Source organism: Notothenia rossii, assembly GCF_949606895.1.
Source record: "Notothenia rossii genome assembly, chromosome: 5".
In the NCBI taxonomy this organism is placed as follows: domain Eukaryota; kingdom Metazoa; phylum Chordata; class Actinopteri; order Perciformes; family Nototheniidae; genus Notothenia; species Notothenia rossii.
The window spans coordinates 56,964,788-56,988,939 of NC_136903.1; the positions used below are offsets into that span (position 1 = coordinate 56,964,788).

A 24,152-nucleotide genomic window follows, 5' to 3' on the forward strand; every position below is an offset into this window, starting at 1 on the left:
AATATAATGGGATTAAGTGTTACTGCAACTTGCTTTTTCCCATGCTGCTTCTAACTTGAAGGTATCTAAAAAATTGTGAATGTGGTAACCGAAAACACTTTTCCAATACGCTTAACTATGAAGGGCCGTGAAGGCCAAAATTCAAACTAACTTCGCGCACACACTACTGAAAACATCTGGCCTTGCACACACAATACTGAAATACTGTCACGGTTTGTGAAACAAGCAGGACCCAAATTCAGATATAAACTGAAACTTCCTTTATTTCAAGGCTATGATCTATATAGACAATGACAAAACAGAAAACTCACCGCAGAACTAGTCAGGGAACAAGACGAACCGACCAAGACAGACAGACAACCCAGAACTTAAATACACACAAGACTCAATCACACAACAAGAGACAGGTGAGGAGGGAGGAAAAACACAGGGGCCCAGGCGAACATAATCAGACAATTAGACACACCAGGGAAACTAATGACAAGAGGAAAACACAGGGAAAAGGACCAGACAATAACCCAAAGGAAAACATGACATGGAAAACAGCAAAAACACCCAAACCTACAAAACTATAAACGTGACATAACATGAGAATCGTGACATAACCCCCCCCATCAAGGGACGGATTCCAGACGTCCCAAAAAAAACAAAATCCAGCAGGGTGGGTGGAGCAGGTCTGGAGGACGGGTCTCGGGCGAACGGCCCGGGGGCAAGGCAGAGTTCAAAAAAGGGGAATTCGGGCGGACGGCCCAGGGGCAAGGCAGAGTTCAAAAAGGGGAATTCGGGCGGACGGCCCGGGGGCAAGGCAGAGTCCACGGAGTCCCCAACACGACATGGAGTTGGCAGGACCCCCAGCGGAAGAGTAGTCAGCGGGACCTCCAACGTGGCAAGACATGGGGTTGGCAGGACCCCCGGCAGAAGAGTAGTCTGCGGGACCTCCAACGGAACCAGACATGGAGTTGGCAGGACCCCCGTCAGAAGAGTAGTCTGCGGGACCTTCAACGGCTCAGGACATGGGGTTGGCAGGACCCCCGGCAGAAGAGTAGTCTGCGGGACCTCCAACGGGACCAGACATGGAGTTGGCAGGACCCCCGGCAGAAGAGTAGTCTGCGGGACCTCCAACTGGATAAGACATGGAGTTGGCAGGACCCCCGGCAGAAAGGCAGTCTGCGGGACCTCCAATGGCACAGGACATGGGGTTGGCAGGACCCTCGGCAGAAGAGCAGTCTGCGGGACCTCCAACGGTTCAGGACATGGGGTTGGCAGGACCCCCGGCAGAAAGGCAGTCTGCGGGACCTCCAACAACACTTGAGTGGGTTGATTCGCCAACAGAACACGGGGAGCTGGCGTCGGAACGACAGCCATCAGGACACGGGGAGCTGGCGTCGGACGGACAGCCAACCGGAGACGAGGTGCTGGAGTCGGGCGGTACGCCGACAGGACTCGGGGAGCTGGCATCGGACAGACAGCCAACCGGAGACGAGGTGCCGGAGTCGGCCGGTACGCCGACAGGACTCGAGGAGCTGGCGTTGGCCGATGAGTCAGCAGGTGACGAGGAGCTGGAGTCGGGACCATGGTTACTGGAGCCGGCACTGAAGCCGGGACCATGGCTGTAAGGTCCGGTTCTGGAGCCGGAAACATGGCTGTAAGGGCCGGCACTGGAGCCGGAAACACAGCTGTAAGGGCCGGCACTGGACCCGGAAACATGGCTGTAAGGTCCGGTTCTGGGGCCGGAACCATGGCTCTTGGGGCTTGAGCTGCTAGCTTGGCCTTGCGACTCCTCCTCTTAGCAGCCGCCTGAATACTCCGTGGACCTCCATAAGCCAGACGAGTTCCAGAATATGACTCCTGGACAGGAGCAGGAACTGGGGCAGAAGCACGGGCTGACTGCAGACGGAACCCACCAAGGCGTATGGTGCCAGGTTGGGAATTGGGAGCCCGGGAGCTAGCATGCCTGGGGCTAGCAGGCCGGGAATCACACACAGGGAGGATCTTTGAAATCCAGCCAGGTAAGAACTTCACCATACCTGGTTTCTCTCTAGCCATCTGGTGCGCCTCCGACAACACAGCCTCCCGCTGCTGAACTCCGGGTGCTCTTTTCCATCTATCCGAGCAGTTAGCCAAAAAAAATAAAAAAGGAAACATTTAATAATTCCGACTCGAACGGATCTGCTGGGCCCATTTCTTGGGTCGGTTCGTACTGTCACGGTTTGTGAAACAAGCAGGACCCAAATGCAGATATAAACTGAAACTTCCTTTATTTCAAGGCTATGATCTATATAGACAATGACAAAACAGAACACTCACCGCAGAACTAGTCAGGGAACAAGACGAACCGACCAAGACAGACAGACAACCCAGAACTTAAATACACACAAGACTCAATCACACAACAAGACACAGGTGAGGAGGGAGGAGAAAACACAGGGGCCCAGGTGAACATAATCAGACAATTAGACACACCAGGGAAACTAATGACAAGAGGAAAAACACAGGGAAAAGGACCAGACAATAACCCAAAGGAAAACATGACATGGAAAACAGCAAAAACACCCAAACCTACAAAACTATAAACGTGACATAACATGAGAATCGTGACAAATACTCTCGCATTCACTACTGAACACCTCACACGCATACTACTGAAAATTAACCTCACACACACGCAACTGAAAATTAACCACACACACACACACACACACACACACACACACACACACACACACACACACACACACACACACACACACACACACACACACACACACACACACACACACACACACACACACACACACACACACACACACACACACACACACACACACACACACACACAATTGAAATCTTTTCACATTCACTACTGAACACCTCACACACACTACTGAAAACATCTGACCTTGCAAACACACTAATGAAATACTCTCACATTCACTACTGAACACCTCACACTATTGTTGTGACTATTCGTCATAGAAATATAGGATTTATCTGCGGTTGAAACAGACCGTCTATGAATGCAGTTTATTCGGTAAGTCAACCCTGCGTACTTTATGTTATGTTACTGGTGTTTTTATTAAGCTAACTTTAATGAATGTTTAGAGTTGGGTTAGCATTTGAGCAATCGTAGCTCCATCTGTGCTAACGATGCTATGCGTAGCATCCAAGAGTGTAAAACATTAAGTGGGATGCTACTGTATACCTAAAGACTTCTGTGCGAGGTTGGTAAAATAAGGTCATCCATGTACGTTAGATAGTTAGTTTGCTAGTTAGGTTACTGTAAGCATTGTTAAGGCTCATTTAAATTCGCTAGTGGTGACTCTAATACACTGATATGCATGTCATTAAACATGACTAAATATAGATCACCCACACATCAGTGATGTTGAGTGTACTTTCTTAGCAAAAGGTTACATTTACATTTTACCAAGCAACATAACCTTTTTGTTCAACTTTCACATTTCAATGTATTTAAGGCAAATATTATTGAACATAGTGAGAACTACGACCCTTTGTTTCTGTATATTGACTGTAAAAAGCATGTTAAAATTGATTCTTTCAAGGCAAGGCAAGGCAAGTTTATTTATATAGCACCTTTCAACACAAGGAAATTCAAAGTGCTTTACAAAAAATGAAAGACATTAAGAAAATGGCATTTAAAATCAGTCATTAAAAAGAAAATATAGTAAAAGAAACATTAAAAGAAAAAATACATGGATACAAGTTACAGTGCAGTTTAAGATGTGAATAGTTCAATTAAAAGCAGCGACAAAAAGAAAAGTCTTCAGCCTGGATTTAAAAGTAGTCAGAGTTGCAGCGGACCTGCATGTTTCTGGGAGTCTGTTCCAGATATTTGGAGCATAATAACTGAATGCTGCTTTACCATGTTTAGTTCTGACTCTGGGGACAGAAAGCTGACCCGTCCTTGAAGACTTGAGAGATCTGGATGGTACATAATTTAGCAGGAGGTCAGAAATTTATTTTGGACCAAAACCATTCAAAGCTTTATAAACCAGCAGCAGTATTTTGAAATCTATTCTTTGACATACAGGCATGGGCGCGGGAAGGGGGGTGCTGAGGGCGCTGCAGCACCCCCTAGCGGCAGGCAGGGGGTGCGGAGCTCCCCTGTCTGAATTATTATTTGACGGTTATTGCTGCTCTCGCTGTGCATAATCTGTGTAATATGTAGCCAATAAATTCCACATTGTTGGTAAAATAATATTTTGGCCTGCCCCGAATGTTTTTTCTGTAGCCCCGGACAATTCTACCTCAATAATATAATACATTAACCGTGCTTTACGTTAACCTCATCAAGACACTAGAAAGGACGGCAGGACTGTAATTTCCCGTGTTCAGCCAATGCAACAGAGGTAAGACACCAGACCAATCAGAGAGTTGCATGGAAATAAACGTGTGCTTGTGTCATTCAAGCTCGCGGCTCTGTGTGTGTGCCGAAATAGCGCATTTAGTGTGTGTGAGAGAGGGGGAGAGAGAGAGGTACCGGTGCCAGCAGCAGGGACCGTGTTGTTAGCATCTGGTTAGCTAGCTGCACTAACGGACATACGGAGCTGTTTGTTCCACAACAAGCTGGAGGAGAGCTCTCCTCTCAGACTGAGGGGCTCAGGTGAGCTAAAGGACTCTCTGAGTGTTTAGATAGTTAACTTTAGTCTAAGTTATCTCAGTGGGTCTCAAACGGTTTGGTCAAAAATTATTCAAAAGATTATTTCCGCGGCACACCTTCATATGATCATTATAGTTATAAAAAAAATAAGAGAATAAAGGAAAAACAGTTATGAAATACTATATGGCAGTAAAACAAGAATACAGTTTGAAAGGGGAGTGATTTGTAAAATATCCATAAAGAAAAAGAACATCTGCTTACAGTTGTGTTTCATCTGGGTGTTGAGAGATGTATCCATAGATCTCTTAATGTTGCTCTCAAAGTGCACCAGATTTATGCTTTTAACTTCAATATTTAAAAAAAATCTTCCCGGGGGAGCATCCCCCGGACCCCCCTAGAGGTGGTGAGGTCCACTCCCCAGTCGTAAAAAATAGCACTTTACCCCTGCCTATATGCCGTGAGCTGATTATCGAGCCTTCATTGTAACAGTCGCGGGTTTACTGTGTGTTTGCGTGTGGGGAGTTTTTTTGTGCGTGCTCTATAGTGCCCGTAATAGTGTTCACTGGAGTCCAGCACCTCAGCACCCCCACTCAAAATACCTTCCCGCGCCTCTGCATACAGGAAGCCAGTGTAAGGACTTCAGAACAGGAGTGATGTGATCCACTTTCTTAGTGTTAGTGAGGAATCGAGCAGCGGCGTTCTGAATTAGCTGCAGCTTTCTAATAGATTTTTTAGTGAGACCTGTGAAGACACCATTACAGTAGTCGAGTCTACTGAAGATAAAAGCATGGACAAGTTTTTCCAAATCCTGCTGTGACATCAGTCTTTTAATCCTAGATATATTCTTTAGGTGATAGTAAGCTGATTTAGTAACTGTTTTAATGTGACTGTTGAAACTCAGGTCAGAGTCCATGACTACACCTAGATTTCTGGCTTTATCTGTTGTTTTGAGCATTGCAGACTGAAGCTCAGCGCTAACTTTTAAACGTCCTGCCTTGGCTCCAAAAACCATTAGTTTTATCTTTGTTTAATTGGAGAAAGTTCTGACACATGCAGTCATTGATTTGTTCAATGCACTTACTCAGTGTTTGAATTGGAGCATAGTCTCCTGGTGAAATTGTTATGTAAATGTGTGTGTCATCCGCATAGCTATGGTAACTTATTTTGTTGTTTTTCATTATCTGAGCCAGTGGTAGCATGTAGATGTTAAAGAGAAGAGGCCCCAAGATGGAGCCTTGAGGTACCCCACATGTCATATTTGTCAACTCAGATGTGTATTTACCTATAGAAACAAAGTTTTTTCTGTCCTTTAAGTAGGATTCAAACCAATTTAGAACTGTTGCAGAAAGTCCCACCCAGTTTTCTAGTCGGTCGAGTAATATGTTGTGGTCAACAGTGTCAAACGCAGCACTGAGATCTAATAATACTAACACTGTAGTTCTGCCACTGTCTGTGTTTAAGTGGATGTCATTGAAGAACTTTACAAGAGCAGTCTCAGTGCTGTGGTTTGGACGAAAGCCTGACTGGAACACATCGAAAAGTTATTTAAATGCAAGAAATTACTCAACTGTTGAAAAACAACTTTTTCAATGATTTTACCTAGAAATGGCAGGTTTGATATGGGCCTGTAATTGTTCATTACTGAAGCGTCTAGATTATTCTTTTTTAAGAGCGGTTTAATTACTGCAGTTTTCAGGGCCTGTGGAAAAATACCTGAGTGAAGAGATGTGTTTACTATATGAAGTAGATCTGAAGCCATGCAACGAAAAACATCTTTGAAAGATCCTGTGAGAATAATATCAAGGCAGCAGGAGGAGGATTTCAGAAGTTGAATAATGTCCTCTAGGTTTTTATCATTAATCTGATGGAATTGTGTCATGGTGTTTGAATTGATATTAGGTGGACATAGGGACAACACATTTGCTGTACCTGATGCAGAGACACTGACTGCTTGTCTGATTTTCTGAATTTTGTCAGTGAAGAAGGAGGCAAAATCATTGCACGCCCTGGTGGATAGAAATTCAAAGACTACTGACACTGGGGGGTTAGTTAGTCTGTCCACGGTAGCAAACAAGGCACGTGCGTTGTTTTTGGTAATGATGGCAGAGAAGAAAGACTTTTGTGCGTTTTTCAATTCCAAATTATAAAGGCCAAGTCTCTCTTTATAGATTTCAAAGTGAACCTGGAGATTTGTTTTTCTCCACCTACGTTCAGCTTTTCGACACTCTCTTTTTTCTGCTCTCACGGCCAGACCTGCATCTATTGATGTAGAAAAATAATCAGCACATTAAACCATTATGAAAGTAATCATTAGTTTGCTCATTGTTCAAAATGAGCTCCAACTACAACAGTTAAGTCAACTCAGTGTGATTTTAGTGAGACAACCGAACAGAGCAAGCTTCTACAGTTACACTACGTTTTGATAACAGTTAAATATTATTTTAATAATACATTTATTTCAATGTTGATGAATTTAGAACGGTTTATTCATAATCTGATTATCTTTGTAGTACACTGTTGGATTTAAAAAACACATTCAAATAAAAAAATCATTATATGTATACAGTAGCCCCTGAACAAACAAACACACCTCTTTCTTAAATAACACACTTGCTCTTCAATAATATGTTTTTTAATATTTCTGTTAGGAAAGGACAGGCCTGAGAGACAGGACTGCTTCACCATTTTCTCTTTCTCCGAGGGTCCAGAAGAACATCCAAGAGGGAAAGGAAAAGCGGATGTTATGAGATTTAAGAGCAGTACAGGACATTCACTAAGAGACACTTATATTGTAACAAAAAGACCTGCACACTGAATAGCTTTGTAGTCTAACAGGAACTTAATTTGTGAGGTGTTTTGTGTTTTACGTTGCACCTCAGAGACAGTGTGATTATTGTCAGGCCTATAAAGTTTGGCAAAAAAAAAAAGTGAGCTGATCAAATGCATTTGCCTCGCTTTATGAGCTTCACAATACTTGTGCCTTGTGCCGCCGAGTTTGCAACGTCACAGATAAAAGGTGCCAATCTTCAGTCAGATGTGAATGTGTAATTTAACATTTTCAGTAAGAATAACGGACAAAAGGAGTACAAATACAATTTATTGAAATGTGAACTAAAGGCTATCAAGCATGAACCATCACCATTTAAAAAAAAAAAAAAACGAAATAATATACATAAGTTACACTAAATGTTAATCTGTTAATTGATTAAGTAAACACATTTTGTTAAATAAAGTGACAGGCTAGTCCTGTGCAGGTGGTAACAGCTATGCCCAGCATGGGCTAAGTTCTGTAGGTGCAGCCAGGGGCGGCGCCAGGGGGGAGCTAGAGGGTGCTGAAGCACCCCCCACAATTGCCAAAGCACCCCCTAAGCACCCCCAAGAAATATGTTTTTTTTTTTTTTTATTAAATGAAATTAGAAAAATTATTGATTACATCAATGCAAATGTGAAACAAACAAATGTTTGACCAAAACCATAAAGCCAACACAGGTGATTAGGCCAATGGCCAGCACCCATTATATTTTTGACCTATCCATAGGCTAAATTACTTTGTGATACTTTAGCGATTTCCTGTTAGCTGGAGCGCCAAATTATTTGCTAACAGCAAAGTGACAAATGGATTGTTTTTTAGTCCTTAAACGTCCACGTGTGGACACTCAATCAAAACCACCTGAAAGCGAGAGGGATTCTGCACATAATAGGCCTCGTGAGTACAAGTAGCTTACTTCTGGCTCTCTGTGTTTCATTCAAGCTCTGCTCTGTGTGTGTGTGGCACGAGCCATTTTGTGTGCGTGCGCGAGCACCGGTGGGTCTCTACCGGAGATCGTTGTGGTTAGCATCTGGTGCTAGCTAGCCAAGCTAACGGATATAAGGAGCTTTTTCAACAACAAAGTGGAGGGAGAACTCTCTCCTGTCAGACTGAGAGTCTCAAATAACCTCAGCTCAGGTGAAGTAAAGGACTCTGTGTTTAAATAGTTAACTTTAGTCTAGTTATCTCAGTGGGTCTCAAATGTTTTGTTTTAAAAGGGGAGTGATTTGTAAAATATCTATAAAGAAATAGTAAATTTGTTTACAGTTCTGTTTCATATGTATGTTGAGAGATGTATCCATAGATCTCTTCATTTTGCTCTCAAAGTGCACCAAATTGATGCTTTTAACTTCAATATTTAAAAAAAAATCTTTGGGAGCATTTCAAAATGCAAGATGGGGGGGAGGGGATGCTAGTGGATCGCCGGAGCTGTTAGATTAACATTAACATGCTTATATTGTAGTTCTAAGTGCAATGCCTTGCGGCCTGTAGCACCATCCTTGATGGAGCATATGTGTGGGCAGGAAAGGAGTGAGCAGAGAGTAGAGTTGTCGATTTTTGTTCTGTTTTTTGTGACTATCTGCCTCACCCTGTCAGACTTTCAGTTGCGCGCGCTACTAAAGAGACGTGTTACCATGGAAACCAAACAATGGTTCAGCTGTATTAAAGTCCGAGTGGAAACAGTTGTGTGTAAATCTGATTTTGTGAGAAATCGGGAGAAATGCGGGAGAAATATGACCCCGGGAGGAAACCGGGAGAGGGCAATGAAATCGGGAGTCTCCCGCGAAAATCGGGAGGGTTGACATGTATGAGTTGCAGTAGAAAATTCAACTGTAGCGCTAGTGCATTAATGGGAAACCCTCAAAGTTTGAGCACCCTCTATGAAACGTCAAGCTACCCCACAGCACCCCCTAGAGAAAATCTCTAGCGCCGCCACTGGGTGCAGGTGGTGCAGGTCCTCCTCCCTCAGGCCTGGTCCTCCTCGCAGGGAAAGACCGTCAGCCCTCTCTGGCCAAACCAACAGACAGGACGTTCATAAAGCTGAGGTTTCCCCCAAAGTCTCTTATCATCCTTCCTGTGAATATGAGAGGGGAACAATAGTATAATAGATGCTTTGGACAATAAGAAATATAAAGTTAACTGTCGAGTTGCTCAGTTTTTTGGATTGAAAGGGTTTAATAATACAAACAAAAGGAGAGGCACCGTAAAATAAAGATTGGTCTTTCAATAAATTGTGTTGATTTTGTCTTTTGAATTGTTTGTCTAAAGTCAAGTACTGTTACTTATAGTTTGAATGATACAGTCTGGTTATAATGTTTGGAGGAGGCATCACAGGTAAGAGCACCATTTGTCGTGTTCCATCCACAACAAATGCACACAGATTGATGTGTGTGTATTTATTTATCTACTATTTCTTGAATCATTATTGTTTTAGTAACATGTTTTTAAAACATTATCTCTTTTCCACTACACTATCTTGAATATTTTAGCTTTTACATCACTACATTTATCTAACAGCTTTAACATTGTAAAGGTGTCACTTCGGACTCTGGGTAATTATGACAGCATGTCCTACTATTTTGAGAGTTTGAACAAACCAGACCTGCATCTATTAATGTAGAAAATAATCAGAACATTAAACCATTATGAAAGTAATCATTAGTTAGCTCATTGTTCAAAATGAGCTCCAACTACAACAGTTAAGTCAACTCGTGCATCGGTAATAACAATAAAACAAATGATATAATATAATAGTATAACTTGTGTCTACTTTAAATACTTTAACAACACTTTCCTAATTATACTAGCATACTTTTACTAAAGTAACATTAAAAAACAAACAAACTGACTACTTACCCGAGCGGCGAGCCCCACTGTACTCCGAAATGTTTCTCCCGGGTTGTTGTGATCACATGACTGACAAAGCCGTGCTCTGATAGGCCAGAAGTCGGGTTGATTGCATTAGGGCTCGATTGCTTATCCTGTGTGAGTAGCTCGGATGATGCTGCATCGCAATTTTGGACATCGAATTGTATACACCGATTTTTTTTTACTTGAATTTTTGGGATCTGAATTTGAACATTCGATTTTTTTTCACTTTAATTTTTACATTTTTATTTCACATAGGTAAATTCGGAGCAAACACATTCAGATACATGATATTTTTTTGTCTAATAAAATTCAAATACTTCTGTCTCTTGTTTGCTTCCATACTACTCTCCCCATAACTGACGGCAAAAAAAGTCCTACATTATTCAATTAAAATAAAGAAGTAAAAACAATAAGTCTGGCTTGATATTGAGTAAGAAAAAGGTTGATAAACGCTGTGAGAATGGATCCGCGGAGAGCATTTCGCCGCGATCCCAACTCCTCTATTACCAACGTTCAGGGAGCTCTATGCAAGTCAATGGGACGCCCTGCCTGTTGAAAACTGACTCTCAAGGGGTACCCTGTACGTAATAGAGTGACGGGGAAGGGCCCTGACCGACCGTCAACATGTGACGGGTTGGGAGTGAGAACGTGTTGCTTATTCACACACACTTTCAAAAAGCGAGATAACACATGTAATACAAACATAAGAAGGTAAAAGTTAGAGTGTGCAATAATAAGACACAATGAAATAAATTAAAGATATGTATATAAAACTTAAGAAATTAACGTTAACATTTCCACTAACAATAAATAAAATAATATACATTTATATAAACCTAAGGCTTTAAAGTAAGAATATGAAGCTTTAAAACAAATTCTACTACAAATAAAATCAATATTACCATATATTCAGTTGTTTATTATTATGAATTAGATATTAATTCTGAATTGCAAAGATTAAAAGGGTTTGGCTGCTGATGGTGAAATATGTCTATTGCCTCTGAGTGCCTGACGATCATGAAAAAAATTCTTATCTTATTCCAAAAGGTGAACTACAGCAATAAATAATAGTTTCACTGCTCAAGCTTTAAACAGAACATAATTGCGTTTCATTAACAAGGTTATATTGCTTTGCATTTCAATGACATTTTTAAGCTCCTGGCTTCTCTTTCAATGTTGAAAAGATTATTGGCGAAGGAGAACATAGTAATATTCCCCTTGTGCTCTGTTTGAGTAAACATTCTGTCTTTGACTCTCTCTCTCCTTTTCTGTCCTGTTTATTTGTTCATTTACTCAACAGCTTGTTAATAACTTCACTGAGTGTTTATGTGGTTTTGCATTTTCTAATAAGTGGAACTTGTTTGCTCTGTCTCCATCTCTCTGCCTCCTTTTAACTCATTAATTATTCATAATGAAGGTCATGCTCCAGGGGAAAATGTATTTAATTCCTTAATGTTTATTTCCCTCCAATTATCTGTTTGCTCTCTCACAAAGGTGATAAATTCTGCAACCTGTTAGAGAGGTCAGTCTGTTTGGTGGTTTGCATTTCCATCACCATTTCCTCTTTCCTCTTCTTTTCTCTCACTTTGTGCCTTTTGGTGCACTGATCAAAGCTTTATTTCCCAGGGATACATTTTATCATATTCGCTTCCCTCCCTCAACAACACAATAATGTGCCAATTGGTAGAGGCTTATATCCTGTTTCAAAGCTCCAACAGATCAGCCATTGGAGAGAAGAAGTCCTCACTCTATCTAGTGAACACTATCTGCTATATAGAAAAGATGGAAATGAACCATCAGGGCAGGAAAACTGAGATAGAGAAACCCTTGAAATCTGGACATCTTCCGTCATGAATTCAGTGAGGATAACTTGCGACTGCTTATATCCTAACCGGTATATTCCATGGTAACTTGCCACTCATTTTGTTGCTGTTGTTTTTTTGTATGATGACCCGGGAATTAGCATCACAACGGCTCCCGCCAGAAAAAAACATTGAAACAGTCCATTGGATTTTGGATTATTGCTGGAAATACGATCCTTGGCAAAAGAAATGTCAAGCGTAAATGGAATCACCAGAAATAAAAAGCTAACGTTATGCTATAAATCTGAACCATGGTCGCATTACTCCTTGTCAAAACGCTAAACTAAAGATTAAGATCCCCTTTATTACTCCCAGAGGGGAAATTCAATTATTCACCTGTGTGTTATTTCGCATAAAACACATATAGGCCAGAAACACATACGGACAAGCAGGACCTATGGACATGCACTAATGGAGAGGTGGCAGAGTGAAGGGGCTGCCAGTGGTCCAGCCTATTCCCGACACTTTGGCAGTACCTAGGAGGCGAACTGGCCCTTCTCCAGCTAACAGTCCACATTCTGTATTTTGGCTCAATCAGGACTTGAACCGACGACCTTTCAGTTCCCAAGTCATGTCCCTACAGACAGACCTCAAAGGCAAACTCGCCAGGCTATCCCTCCTCTCCTCCTTTCCTGTCTTCTTAATAATACATTTTCTGTGAGTGGGGGTTTGTGGGTAAGTGTTCACGGTAACTTTCCCTCAGAAGAGCTTTCCATTTCCCCGGCCATTGTTCAGATAGTACCACAACTAATCCTCAAGGTACAGTTTTCTTACTGCAGCACACTTTCTCCATCTGAGTGTGTGTGTGTGTGTGTGTGTGTGTGTGTGTGTGTGTGTGTGTGTGTGTGTGTGTGTGTGGGGGGGGGGGGGGGGGGAATATATACATGGGCAACAGATAGACTGCATGACATACATTTAATTATTTTGTGCATTTTCTCTGTGTGATGATAAGTGTGTGTGTCAAACCCTACACTCAGCCCGTCTTCAGAACCCAAATACTGCAGCACTGTTTTCCCGCCAAATTGTGTGTGTGTGGCCATGGTTGACTGAATGCCTTAGTTGGTTATCCCCTGCAGAGGTAGACACAAACAACCAAATGCCCTCCTCTCCCTCGATTATCGATTTGTCTTTAAAATACACTCTTTGCCTTTTCCAAAACTTTAACTCTCTTTCGTCTGCATTTCACAAACTGCTAATGTCTTGCCCTGACACACATGCTCCCACAGCCCATCCCCATCTTTCTTTACACTAATTAGTTTTCTGCATCATTCCCTATTTCACTCTCCCCACGCTACTTTGTCTTTCCCTCTCCTGATTACTTGCTTATATCATTTACTCTCTGTCTATCAAACAGGCACACACACAGAAACACAGAAAGCTGTGACTTGGCAGGAGAGACTACCGCAGTACCAGGGTGCTAAACTCAGATTTGGTTGCACACACACACACACACACACACACACACACACACACACACACACACACACACACACACACACACACACACACACACACACACACACACACACACACACACACACACACACACACACACACACACACACACAATCTGGCAGGACTACTGCAGCATTGGGTGCAGTGTCTGAGGTAACGTTATGATTATCTGAAGGTGATCCTGCTATTTCACCGTTCAATAACCAACAAGGTAACAGCAGCAGCCCCAGCAAAGACACATACACAGACACACACACACACACACACACACACACACACACACACACACACACACACACACACACACACACACACACACACACACACACACACACACACACACACACACACACACACACACACACTTGTATTGTGTGCCTCTACTGTGACATGTCTCCATGCTTTATTGTTCAAAAAGCTCTTTATTTTTCTCATATTGCCTGTGATGCAGCACCTCTTTTCACCCTCGGTCTGAAACCAGAGCCCAGTCTGCTCTGATTGGGCCAGCTCTGTTGTGATTGGTCAACCACTTTGTGGGAAATGTGGGACAAGGTGCAGGAGCACTAGCCAATATAAGTGTGGGTGTTACAAAGTGATGAAACTCCCTCTGAAGGGAAAAAAAGAGAGATTTTAACATTTGCAGACCATTTATGGCGCATTTCCACTACAGGACCTCGCTCGGTATGGCTAGGCCTCATTAGGCCTTGTTCGGACTGGCTCAATTTATGCTGCGTTTCCATTACAGTTTAGTAGCTGGGGCAGTAACTATAGTAACGCAGTGTAGGCGGAGCCGTGAAGTCATCTTCAATGAGAACCACAGAAAAACAACATCAGCCGTTAGCTGTTAGCCTTCAAGCTCACAGCTCCTCATATCTGTTCAGAAACTAGACAAAAGTTAAACAAAACCACACATTGTCTGTGTCATGGCGAATACAGTCGCTGGTTTATTTATGTCTGTATAGGCCAGGGGTCACCAACCTTTTTTAGGGTGAAGGCTACTTTAAAAAAATAAAGCAAATCGGGGGCTACTTTTACTCCTCTTTTTTTGTTTTTTGAAGTGTATATATTTAGCACATTTTAACGTTAATATGCTTACCTTTAACCTTTGTGTGCTGTTTGGGTCTGTGGGACCCGTTTTCAGTGTTTACTAAAAGAACATGTTTGCAATCTAATTATTTTAACCTGCTTTATTTGGGGGTGGACGGGCCTCAGCTCCTCTAGGGGGGTCCAGGGGCGTGCTCCCCCGGAAAGATGTGTTTTAAAATGTTGAAGTGAAATGTTGGTGCACTCTGGTGTATCCATAAATTCTGGTGAATTTGTGGATACAGCTTTCAACACTCATATGAAAGGGAGCTGTATACTTTTCAAAAATCCAATCATCTTTAGAATATGATCACAACCAATAACAAATCATTTAAACTGGTTTATTCTTATCTTATGTTACCTAGTTAGCATTCTTTCTTTCTATTTATGCATATTTTACTAATAGCTCCCTTTTTAAACTGTTTTTTGTTTTTTTTACTGTCCTACAGTATAGTCAGTGATGCAAACACAGGTATGGTGAAAAAAGGGGGAACTATTCGAAGCAGAAAAAAAAGCGTAATATACCATCTGACAATGACAGATTTTTCTTTTTGGATATTTTACAAATCACTCCCCTTTCAAACTCTATTCTTGTTATTTTTAACAACTTTTTCTTGTTACTGTCATATAGTATTTTATACCTGTTAATAATTGAGTCTCTAATGTCTCATTAATAACTATAATGATCATATCAAGGTGTGCCTTAACCTCACTGGGCTTAGGTTATTTGAGCCTCTCAGGAGAGAGCTCTCTTCCACCTGGTTGTAGAAAAGCTCTTTAAATTCGTTAGCATAGCTAGCTAACCAGATGCTAATAACAACAGATCGCCACTGTGCTTACAACTAAACTAAACTACACTGCCTAGCAAACACTGCGGCATGTGTACGGCTCCTTATGGGTACTGCAATATTTGAAGAGCTGGAGCAGCGTTCCGATGCTCTCCGTTACACCTTCCACACGAGACGAGACGAGACGCTCGTGTTGTGTTCAATGAACCTGTCCTTGGCCAGGAAAAACAGGCACTCGCTTGTTTAATTATTTTGCGATCTAGATTTCTTCTTCTTTTTTGAAGTGAGAAGTTGTCCGTCCGTCAGTCGGACGGACGGACTGACGGACCACACCCAAAACGAAAACTCTTCGGTTCTCCACGAATTACACAAGTCACCCAAATCAGCGGTAAAAAAGCGGGAGGCGCTGAAAAGTGACTAATTTGCATCACTGTTTAGTACACATTGGAATAATTTCTTAATTTATCTATATTAAATAGATAAAGGTGTGCTCTCCCAGCTCTCTCGCTCGCTCTCTCTCCCTCCCTAGCTCTCTCTCTCTCTCCCTCTGTCTCGCTCGCTCACAGATGCTGTGTGCTCTTCCGTGGCGATGACAGCTTGCGTTAAAAAATAATAATACACATATTTGTAAAGTGGGGGGACACAAATGGGATTTCGAAAAGAGCGGGGGACATGTCCCCCCTGTACCCAGTGGAAATTACGCCATACGTGTGTGTGCGTCAAGTGCAATAAATATATATGCAAGATGCAACACACAGAGTAAATCTCTGCCCCTCATGTGCTGTGTAGGCTGGCACGACTAGGCTGTTCAATGGGGCTGATGTGTTATGTAGATTGTGCCAGAAGGAAAATCAGCAGGGAGATGCCACATTGCTTTTCTTCCCGACTGCAACTCGGTTATGGCTAGAAAGGATCCGTCTATGTAAATATGACGTCACGTTCTCGTTGTAACTCTCGTTGTAATCGGAGCGGCTCGGAAACACATCTACAGAAGTAACATGATGCAACATACACGTTAATGCAGCAGCAATATTAATAGAGAAACATCAGACATAATAGTAAAACACTGCAAGGGAACATTTTATTGCACCAGGAACTATCTTGGGACTTTTACTGTGACAACGTTGATTTGCCTATGAATAAAAAATAAACCATAGTGTTGGTGATCTACAGTGTTGTCATTCTTCTTTGAACACCAGCAAGACCGCTAACACCCTATTTCAACAATCACACTCCCTGTAATTGACATAATTAATAGATAGTTTAGCTTCTCATTATCATTTGCTGTGGCCCACTGATGTTAACGATCGTAACTGAAAGGCTGCCTGCCAAACGTAAACATTCAGCCACGTGACATTCAGCCAAACTCTCGCGAGAGCTTTACATAAGACGGATCCTTTCTAGCCATAACCCTGCAACTCTGGACCCGCAAATCAAGCAAGAACGTGATTGGTCGATACTCATTGTGGGGGTGGCGGGAGGAGGGGTGTTAGATAGATATATAGAGTTATATTAAGTAGATAGAGTTCGCTATAATTTAGGTTTCGTTTATGCATAGGGTAGATTATTTTAATTACATTTCCTTTTTTGTTTTGTGTATTTTATACATGGACTTGCTTGGCGAGCTATTTTCAGAACATGCCACGCGGGCGACTCACGTTGCCCCTGCGGGCAACTAAGTGCCCGCGGGCACCTTGTTGGCTAACCCTGGTATAGGCCATTGTTGTGAGTGTGGACGGTCGGAGCATATACTGCGTTAGCTTAGCCGATATCCATTTAGAAAAAACGCATTTTAAAATGTTTTTTCCCCTGCCGTCTGTCTGCAGACTTGTCAAAGCATTAATTCATGGTTTTTACTAACCGGTATCAGTATGTTGTTACTTCGGCATCATTTTGAAACATATATTACAGATAAAATAACGGTCAAATATGTTCATCTTGTTATAGTCGTAGCCCCCTTGCCAGCGATTCTCGCTCTAGTTTAGCATACTCAGCCCGACTCCGCCTGGTTGTTGGCCCGGAAAGAACCTCGATTTTATGGGGCCCGAAAAACTGTGAAATAGTACCCGCTAGCTGGAACTACGCCAAGTGGAAACGCAACCAAAAATGGGCTGTAGTGGAAATGCGCCATTATATGCAACCTATATAACACACTACAGCAGCGGTTTTCAAAGTGTGAGGCGCTCCTCCCCTGGGAGGCGCCAGAGAGCTTCAGGGGAAGCGCAGCGTGAGAAAAGAATAACGAGAAACAGTGGCAACATGGATCGATTTTTTTGTGAAGTTACCTAAAGTGAAAGAGGAGACAGCGTCTGGCAGAAAACTTCAGCTTTGTTTTTGAAATAAAAGTTGTGGCTCATCGGACATTTATGAGAGAAAATCACTAATGTCCGAGTGCAAGTGAATGCAGCACAAGACGCGAGCCTTGTAACCCCTCCCCCGGCTCTGGCGCAAGCGAGGAAATGTGATTGGCGGCGATTTCATTTGAACGGGACGGCGCATTCGGACCCCAAGTAAACGGAAGGAATGAGGTATTTGCGGGCGACAATGACGAGAAGAGACTGTCAAGTTTGGCTGTACCACTTTGTTTGTCGAACACACTTATTGTAAGTCGCTTTGGATAAAAGCGTCAGCTAAATGCAATGTAATGTAATGTAATGTAATACTCAGCATTGAATCAAAATGCACCATAGCTTTAGACCTTAATAAGTTTGTGAGGAATTTTGCAGAACAAGATGGTAATCGCCGCATTCAGCTGTAATAGGCATGCCAACTTGATGCTCTGCTCACGGATGACACGATGAGCATACAAACCTGTTAGGATGATGACCTTACGTGTGTAAATATTTTTTTTCTTTTTGGGGGTCTGCCCCCAAAAAACAGTATTAAGTCCTGAGAAAGTCAAACAAGACGGTGTGTAAAACTACACCGCCCAGCCAAAAAAAAGTAACCACTTTGATTTAACTAGGCCAGTAGGTAAGGGCATTCCACTGGATAATAATACCCCTGCATTATAGCAACAACAACAATAATAATAATAATAATAGCAATAATAATTGGGAGGGGCTGTTCTTGTTTTTTCTGAGGGGAGGCTCACCTTCCCATACTTTGAAATCCCCTTCAATACAGGAAATGGAAAACCACAAAAAGAAAATAGGGCGTCTTTAAATGCATTATCAGCTTGCAAAATAAGATAACAGCATTAAGTAATTTCTTCTATACAACACTGAGATACTTTTATAACTTCACAAAACAGTAGTAAAGTGTTTGCCTCGTCGTTAATTAATTAATTAATGGGGTGATCGAAATGAACTATGTTTGCAAAGATTTACCAGAAACGTTCCAAATAAAGTGTGTCCTGTTTCTCGGCAAAAATGCCTGTTTTATGAGAATATAAACCAACTGTCACAACAATAATTTAGTTACTATGAACAGTTTTTCAGTTGTTTAGATTTACTATTAAGCTTTCAGGAACATTGGTCCTAACCAGATCTATATTCTGCCCAGAATTAAGCAAGCAGACGGAACCGGTAATACACAATATGGACATATAACAGCAAACTGCTTTTCAGAGACCCAAACTGAAAAATAATCCAAACAAAAGCAACATATTTTTGACATGACAAAAGTTCGGATTTGCTTTATTTGACAATTAAAATCCTGGTCCACTTTAATTCCAGTTTAGAGCATCTGGTGAAAAGGTGTGTGTGTATGTGTGTGTGTGTGTGTGTGTGTGTGTGTGTGTGTGTGTGTGTGTGTGTGTGTGTGTGTGTGTGTGTGTGTGTGTGTGTGTGTGTGTGTGTGTGTGTGTGTGTGTGTGTGTGTGTGTGTGTGTGTGTGTGCGTGCGTGTGTATACTGGGCTCAGGTTCTGATCATTGTGCACTGGTTTGATGCTGCGGCCTGTTTTCAGCAGCTTTACTCCAAATGCTGCAGTCCATAGTGAAAGCCAGACTGAGGCTTTGCTGGAGCTAATCCCTGCTTTTTAAAACAATTCCAGACCACATGATTAGATCCTCTGCAGCTGGCATTGAATTTGAAACTAAATGTCAGGTGGGAAATCATTTTCTGGGAGATTCAGTATATCATGTTCCGTGAAACTGAGACAAACGTGTGTTTAGTCCCAGAGCAGCTAAAGGTATTTTTTTAGAGGACCTAACATTTATAGTGTTGCTGTAGAGCCTGCAGGAAAAACAAGACAGAAACAAATCTGCCCCCCACCTTAAACCTATCCTCCATTGGGCCAGTGATCTGTGTTGTGGCGCAGCTACACCTTCATGGGGTCCAGTTAATGACTGCAAACTCAATGTGTGAAAACAGAAATGCTAAAGAAAAAAAAGGCTAAACAACATATAATTTCTCAGCAGTACGTTTGAGATAATCTGAAAAGTTTTCGCTGTTTTTAATGCCTTCTATGACAAATGTCCAGCAAATGTTGTTGTTTCCGCTTGTTTAAAACATTACATTACATCTGATGTAATGCATCAAACAGACTATTCTCTGGAAGTGTTAGTGGTCTTCTTTCACAGCTCCATAGAAAAAGATGGAACTAAGGACAGTATAGCCTTTGCATCTCTATTAGCACGTAGAAGAATACTCCTAGAATGGAAATCCTCAATAGCACCTAAAGCATGGCTTAAAGATCTAATGTTATACCTGAACTTGGAGAAGATTAAATATAACCTGAGGGCAGTGGCGGCCGGCCCATATGGGCTCTAGGGGCACCGCCCCCCCTCTCCCCACATAAAAAAATAAATAAACAAGGTAAATATTATATAATTGGTATCAGTAAAATGTATAATCTACAATAAAATATTGTTTAAAATTGTATTACGATGTCTAAAGTTACTGTTAAGTCACATGTTTCCTGCCTGGCCGTGTATCATTCCCCTCTCTCATCTGGACGCTATGCACAGCGCCCAGATGAGAGTGCAGCAAGTGCAGCAGAAGCCAACTGTTGCTATCTTTAGACTATGCTGCCGAAACATAATTTCAGCCAATCGGCATCGTGAAATGTAATGGTCACAGGGGCGCCCACGTAAGCGCCCGGTGCAGTCTGTGAGTTGTTTGGACTCGTATCCAAGGTGACGCTATGGAGTATCACTCTGGAGGGGAAAACTCCGATCCGATGAAACCCCCAAAAGAGAAGAAGTATAATGAAATGAGATGTACTGGGTTTCTTACCCTACGAGCTGGCTGCGTTGATCTATGGATATAATGAGAGAATTATACAGGGATGGAGAAGACATGTAATTGATAGCGTATAATTAAAGAGTGGAGTTGCTTTTAGGGAGCGGACCTTCGCTCGTTTAAAACCGAACGAGACACATGAATTATAAGACAGCCCGTCTTATAATTCATGTGTCTCGTTCGGTGCACGGGGGTTTTATCGTGAGAATGCAGTGCCTGCGAGAATGCGTGGATGGTCACATCCTGGCTCACACGAGCCTGAGTCCCTTCTGGTCGACGTGAAATAAAAATGCGAGGTCAAACATGAAAATCAATCAATCAATCAATCAATCCATGTTTATTTATATAGCCCAATATCACAAATGTTACATTTGTCTCAGTGGGCTTCACAGTTTGTACAGAATATCAGTATGACAATACGACACCCTCTGTCCTTGGACCCTCACATCGTACAAGGAAAAGCTTCCAGACAAAACCCCACAGTTTAAAGGGGAAAATGGGAGAAACCTCAGGGAGAGCAACAGAGGAGGGATCCCTCTCCCAGGACGGACAGACGTGCAATAGATGCCGTGTGTAAAGAAATGCTTGCTCACACGAGCATGGGACCCTTCCGGTCAAACGTGAAACAAAAATGCGAGCTCACACGAGACTGCGACCCTTCCGGTCAAGGGTGCCGGAAGGGTACCACTTTTCAGCCCTGCCCCAAATTTTCGCAGCAGCAGATGCCGCGGAAAACTGTACAAATCCCGTTTCAATAATTCCCCTCTACTCTAAAGTCGCATCTAAAACGTGATCTGATCTAGCTGTGTATATTTTGTTATTTTTGATTGTTATATTCAATCTCACTAGCTACAGGCATGTTTGAAGCTTGTAAAGGGAAGATGACAGCTCTCGCCACTCTGCTGTTCCTCAGCGCCGCTCCCCCTCCCTCCCGCTGAAATTATGAATGTAAGGCATATAATCATAGATAACACGGCAGGGTCCGTTACAGTTTGTTTTCATCTGATTTCAAATAAACAAAGTCTTGGCTTTCAGAATATTAAACTTGTTTCGGCAAATTCAGATGATAAATACAGGTTTAAAGCTTGTAACGGCATAATTACAAGCAGAGAACGGACTAACTTAACGTTACAACAGGAACAACAGCCGGTGTTTCCCATGAGTGCAGTAATCCAAACGAAAATATCTTCCCTCCGTAGTATTTTGATCATTTGCTCCGCTAATAATCAATCAATTGATGGATTCCAGAGAAGAGAAAACTTTAAATGCCTTTTTCTCAAAATGATGACTCTGTAACAGTCATTATATAATGTGACATATTTTTCTTAATATTTGGAGTACAAAAACAATCCTGATATCATTTGAAAGCTAGGAATCAAAATGTGTCTTCGGGTCAATGCGACTGATTTCGATGGAGCAGGTCACTTTGCATTAGGTAAAATAAAGCAGGCAGACATAACAGGAAGAATATGTACATTTTAACCCAATCAAATAGGACATTGTCACACCATTCAAATGTATTCATGTAAATTACAACCAATAAAAAAGCCTAAATATGTTTATTGGTTACGTTGTTTACTTTATTTTTTCAGAAGAACCAGCGCAGAAGAAAACTAAATACAGTCAATCTAAACTTAAATTTAACAACTGGAAGGTCACATCCCTGACATCCACATATCCGGAGCCTGGACATTCTTCAATCATAGAAACAGCACAGCCAGATGAACCCAAAAGCAGCGGCTCTGCGGCCGCAGAAACTGTCAAAACCGCCGCCGCCCCCACCGCCGTTGTTGAACCGAAACAGGCTGGTTCCGATTGCATGGAGGTTTGTTGTCGGGACATTGAGGCGGGTAAAGCTGTAGGCTACAGCTAACTATCGGAAAAAAGGAGACCGCTAGTAGATTATTTGGGCAAAGAGAAGGTACTTCAACGCAGAAGGGTACAAAAACAGAGAGTGGTTAATTATTTGCAAAACCACTAAACGATAGTGATAAATTGCGATGTTAACAACCTAATGATAACCTCATTTTTGTTTTACTTAGGATCATACCTGTGTTTAGTCTAGAAAAAGGTAAATGTGTGCATGTTATTATAAAGTTGTGTATATTTACAGACTATTGCAAAAACTAAGAAGTTTATAAATACCAGGTTTAAAACTAAAAGAGCTTTACAGAAAAGTAACACAATTAAAGATGTTGGAGTTTTATTACCGTCACGGAGGGGGAGTGTGTAGGGGTAGGGTGTAGGGCGTGGTTTGGGATTGGGCCATACACACGCACTTTTTTTGGCCCCCCCACTTCTAAAATGAATCCGGCGCGCCTGCTTCCGGTCAAACATGAAATGAAAATCCGTGGATGATCACATCCTGGCTCACACAAGCCTGAGAAATGAAGATGCGTGACATGGGACCTGAGACTTGAAATAAAAACAGCCGACACGAACATGACGTGCAAGAGTTAACGTGCCCGTGATCTTAGATTGAGTTATACAATAGGATTCAGATAGATCATGATAAGTGATATACGTGCTGATATGCTATTAAGACACCACCACCAGTTATGTGCATATTGTAACGTCCACCCGGACGTGTCGGAATGACGAGTGAAGCGTTCTCAAGTTAAACAGGTTTATTAACAACCAACGGCTCTCATCCGTCCTTTCTCACTCTCTCTCCTCTCGCGCCAACCTCTCACTCCCTGCACGCGCCCACACAGACACACACACACCAAACCCTCTGCTCCCCAACCCCGCCCCTACCTGCTCTCCTCACAGAAGCCTGACACAAACAGTTAACAGAACACTTGAACAATAAATGCAGATCGCTACATTGCCCCCCCCCTTACTAAGTCCCTCGCCCCGAGGGAATGCATAAAAAGTCTCTGAGGTGGCCCGGGGCTCTTCTTGGTCTCTGAGGCCGCCTTGGAGTGAACACAGGCGGCTGCGCTTGCCGGCTTGGAACATCCTGTCCCGGAACAGGGGGTGAGTTTGGGGGTGGGGGTGAATGTGGGGGGTCAGCAGGGGACACAGTCAGTGAATCGGGGGAAGTGACTGTCTGGTTTCTCCTAGACGATGCTGGGGGTCTAGGCCGCGGATGTGCATCGCCTCTGTATGGGGCCAGCCGGTCCCTGTGGAGGGCCACCCGTCTCCCTCTAGGCGGCAGCTGGACCCTATAGACCACCTCTCCCAGCTTTTCCAGCACCTCACAAGGGCCCACCCAGTGACAGTCCAACTTAGGGCACCGGCCCTTCTTTCTTCTTGGACTATACACCCACACCAGGTCCCCGGCCTTGAAGTCCCCCCTCTAGCCCTCGTGTCATAGTTTCTTTTCTGTCTCATGCCCGCCTTCTGCAGCTGATCGCGGGCAAAGGCATGTGCTGACTCCATTCTATCCTAGAGCCTCCTGGCATATTCCGGTCCCGGAGGAACCGCTGGTGTGTCGGGGGGTCGGCCAAAAGCCATTTCTGCTGGTGTCCGCAGC

The 24,152-nt window shown here is 42.7% G+C and overlaps 1 protein-coding gene across 1 annotated transcript in view; it reads right to left on the reverse strand.

Moving 5' to 3' along the window:
* Window positions 1-245: 245 nt before the first annotated feature.
* The window catches only part of LOC307042104 (uncharacterized protein), a 62,662-nt gene continuing 38,755 nt past the window's right edge, over window positions 246-24,152 (reverse strand). Inside the window, exon 3 of the mRNA XM_079685823.1 lies at window positions 246-2,104. Coding sequence (XP_079541949.1) covers window positions 562-2,046 — 1,485 coding nt within the window. The 5' untranslated portion in view covers window positions 2,047-2,104 and the 3' untranslated portion in view covers window positions 246-561. The remainder of the gene's footprint in view (window positions 2,105-24,152) is intronic.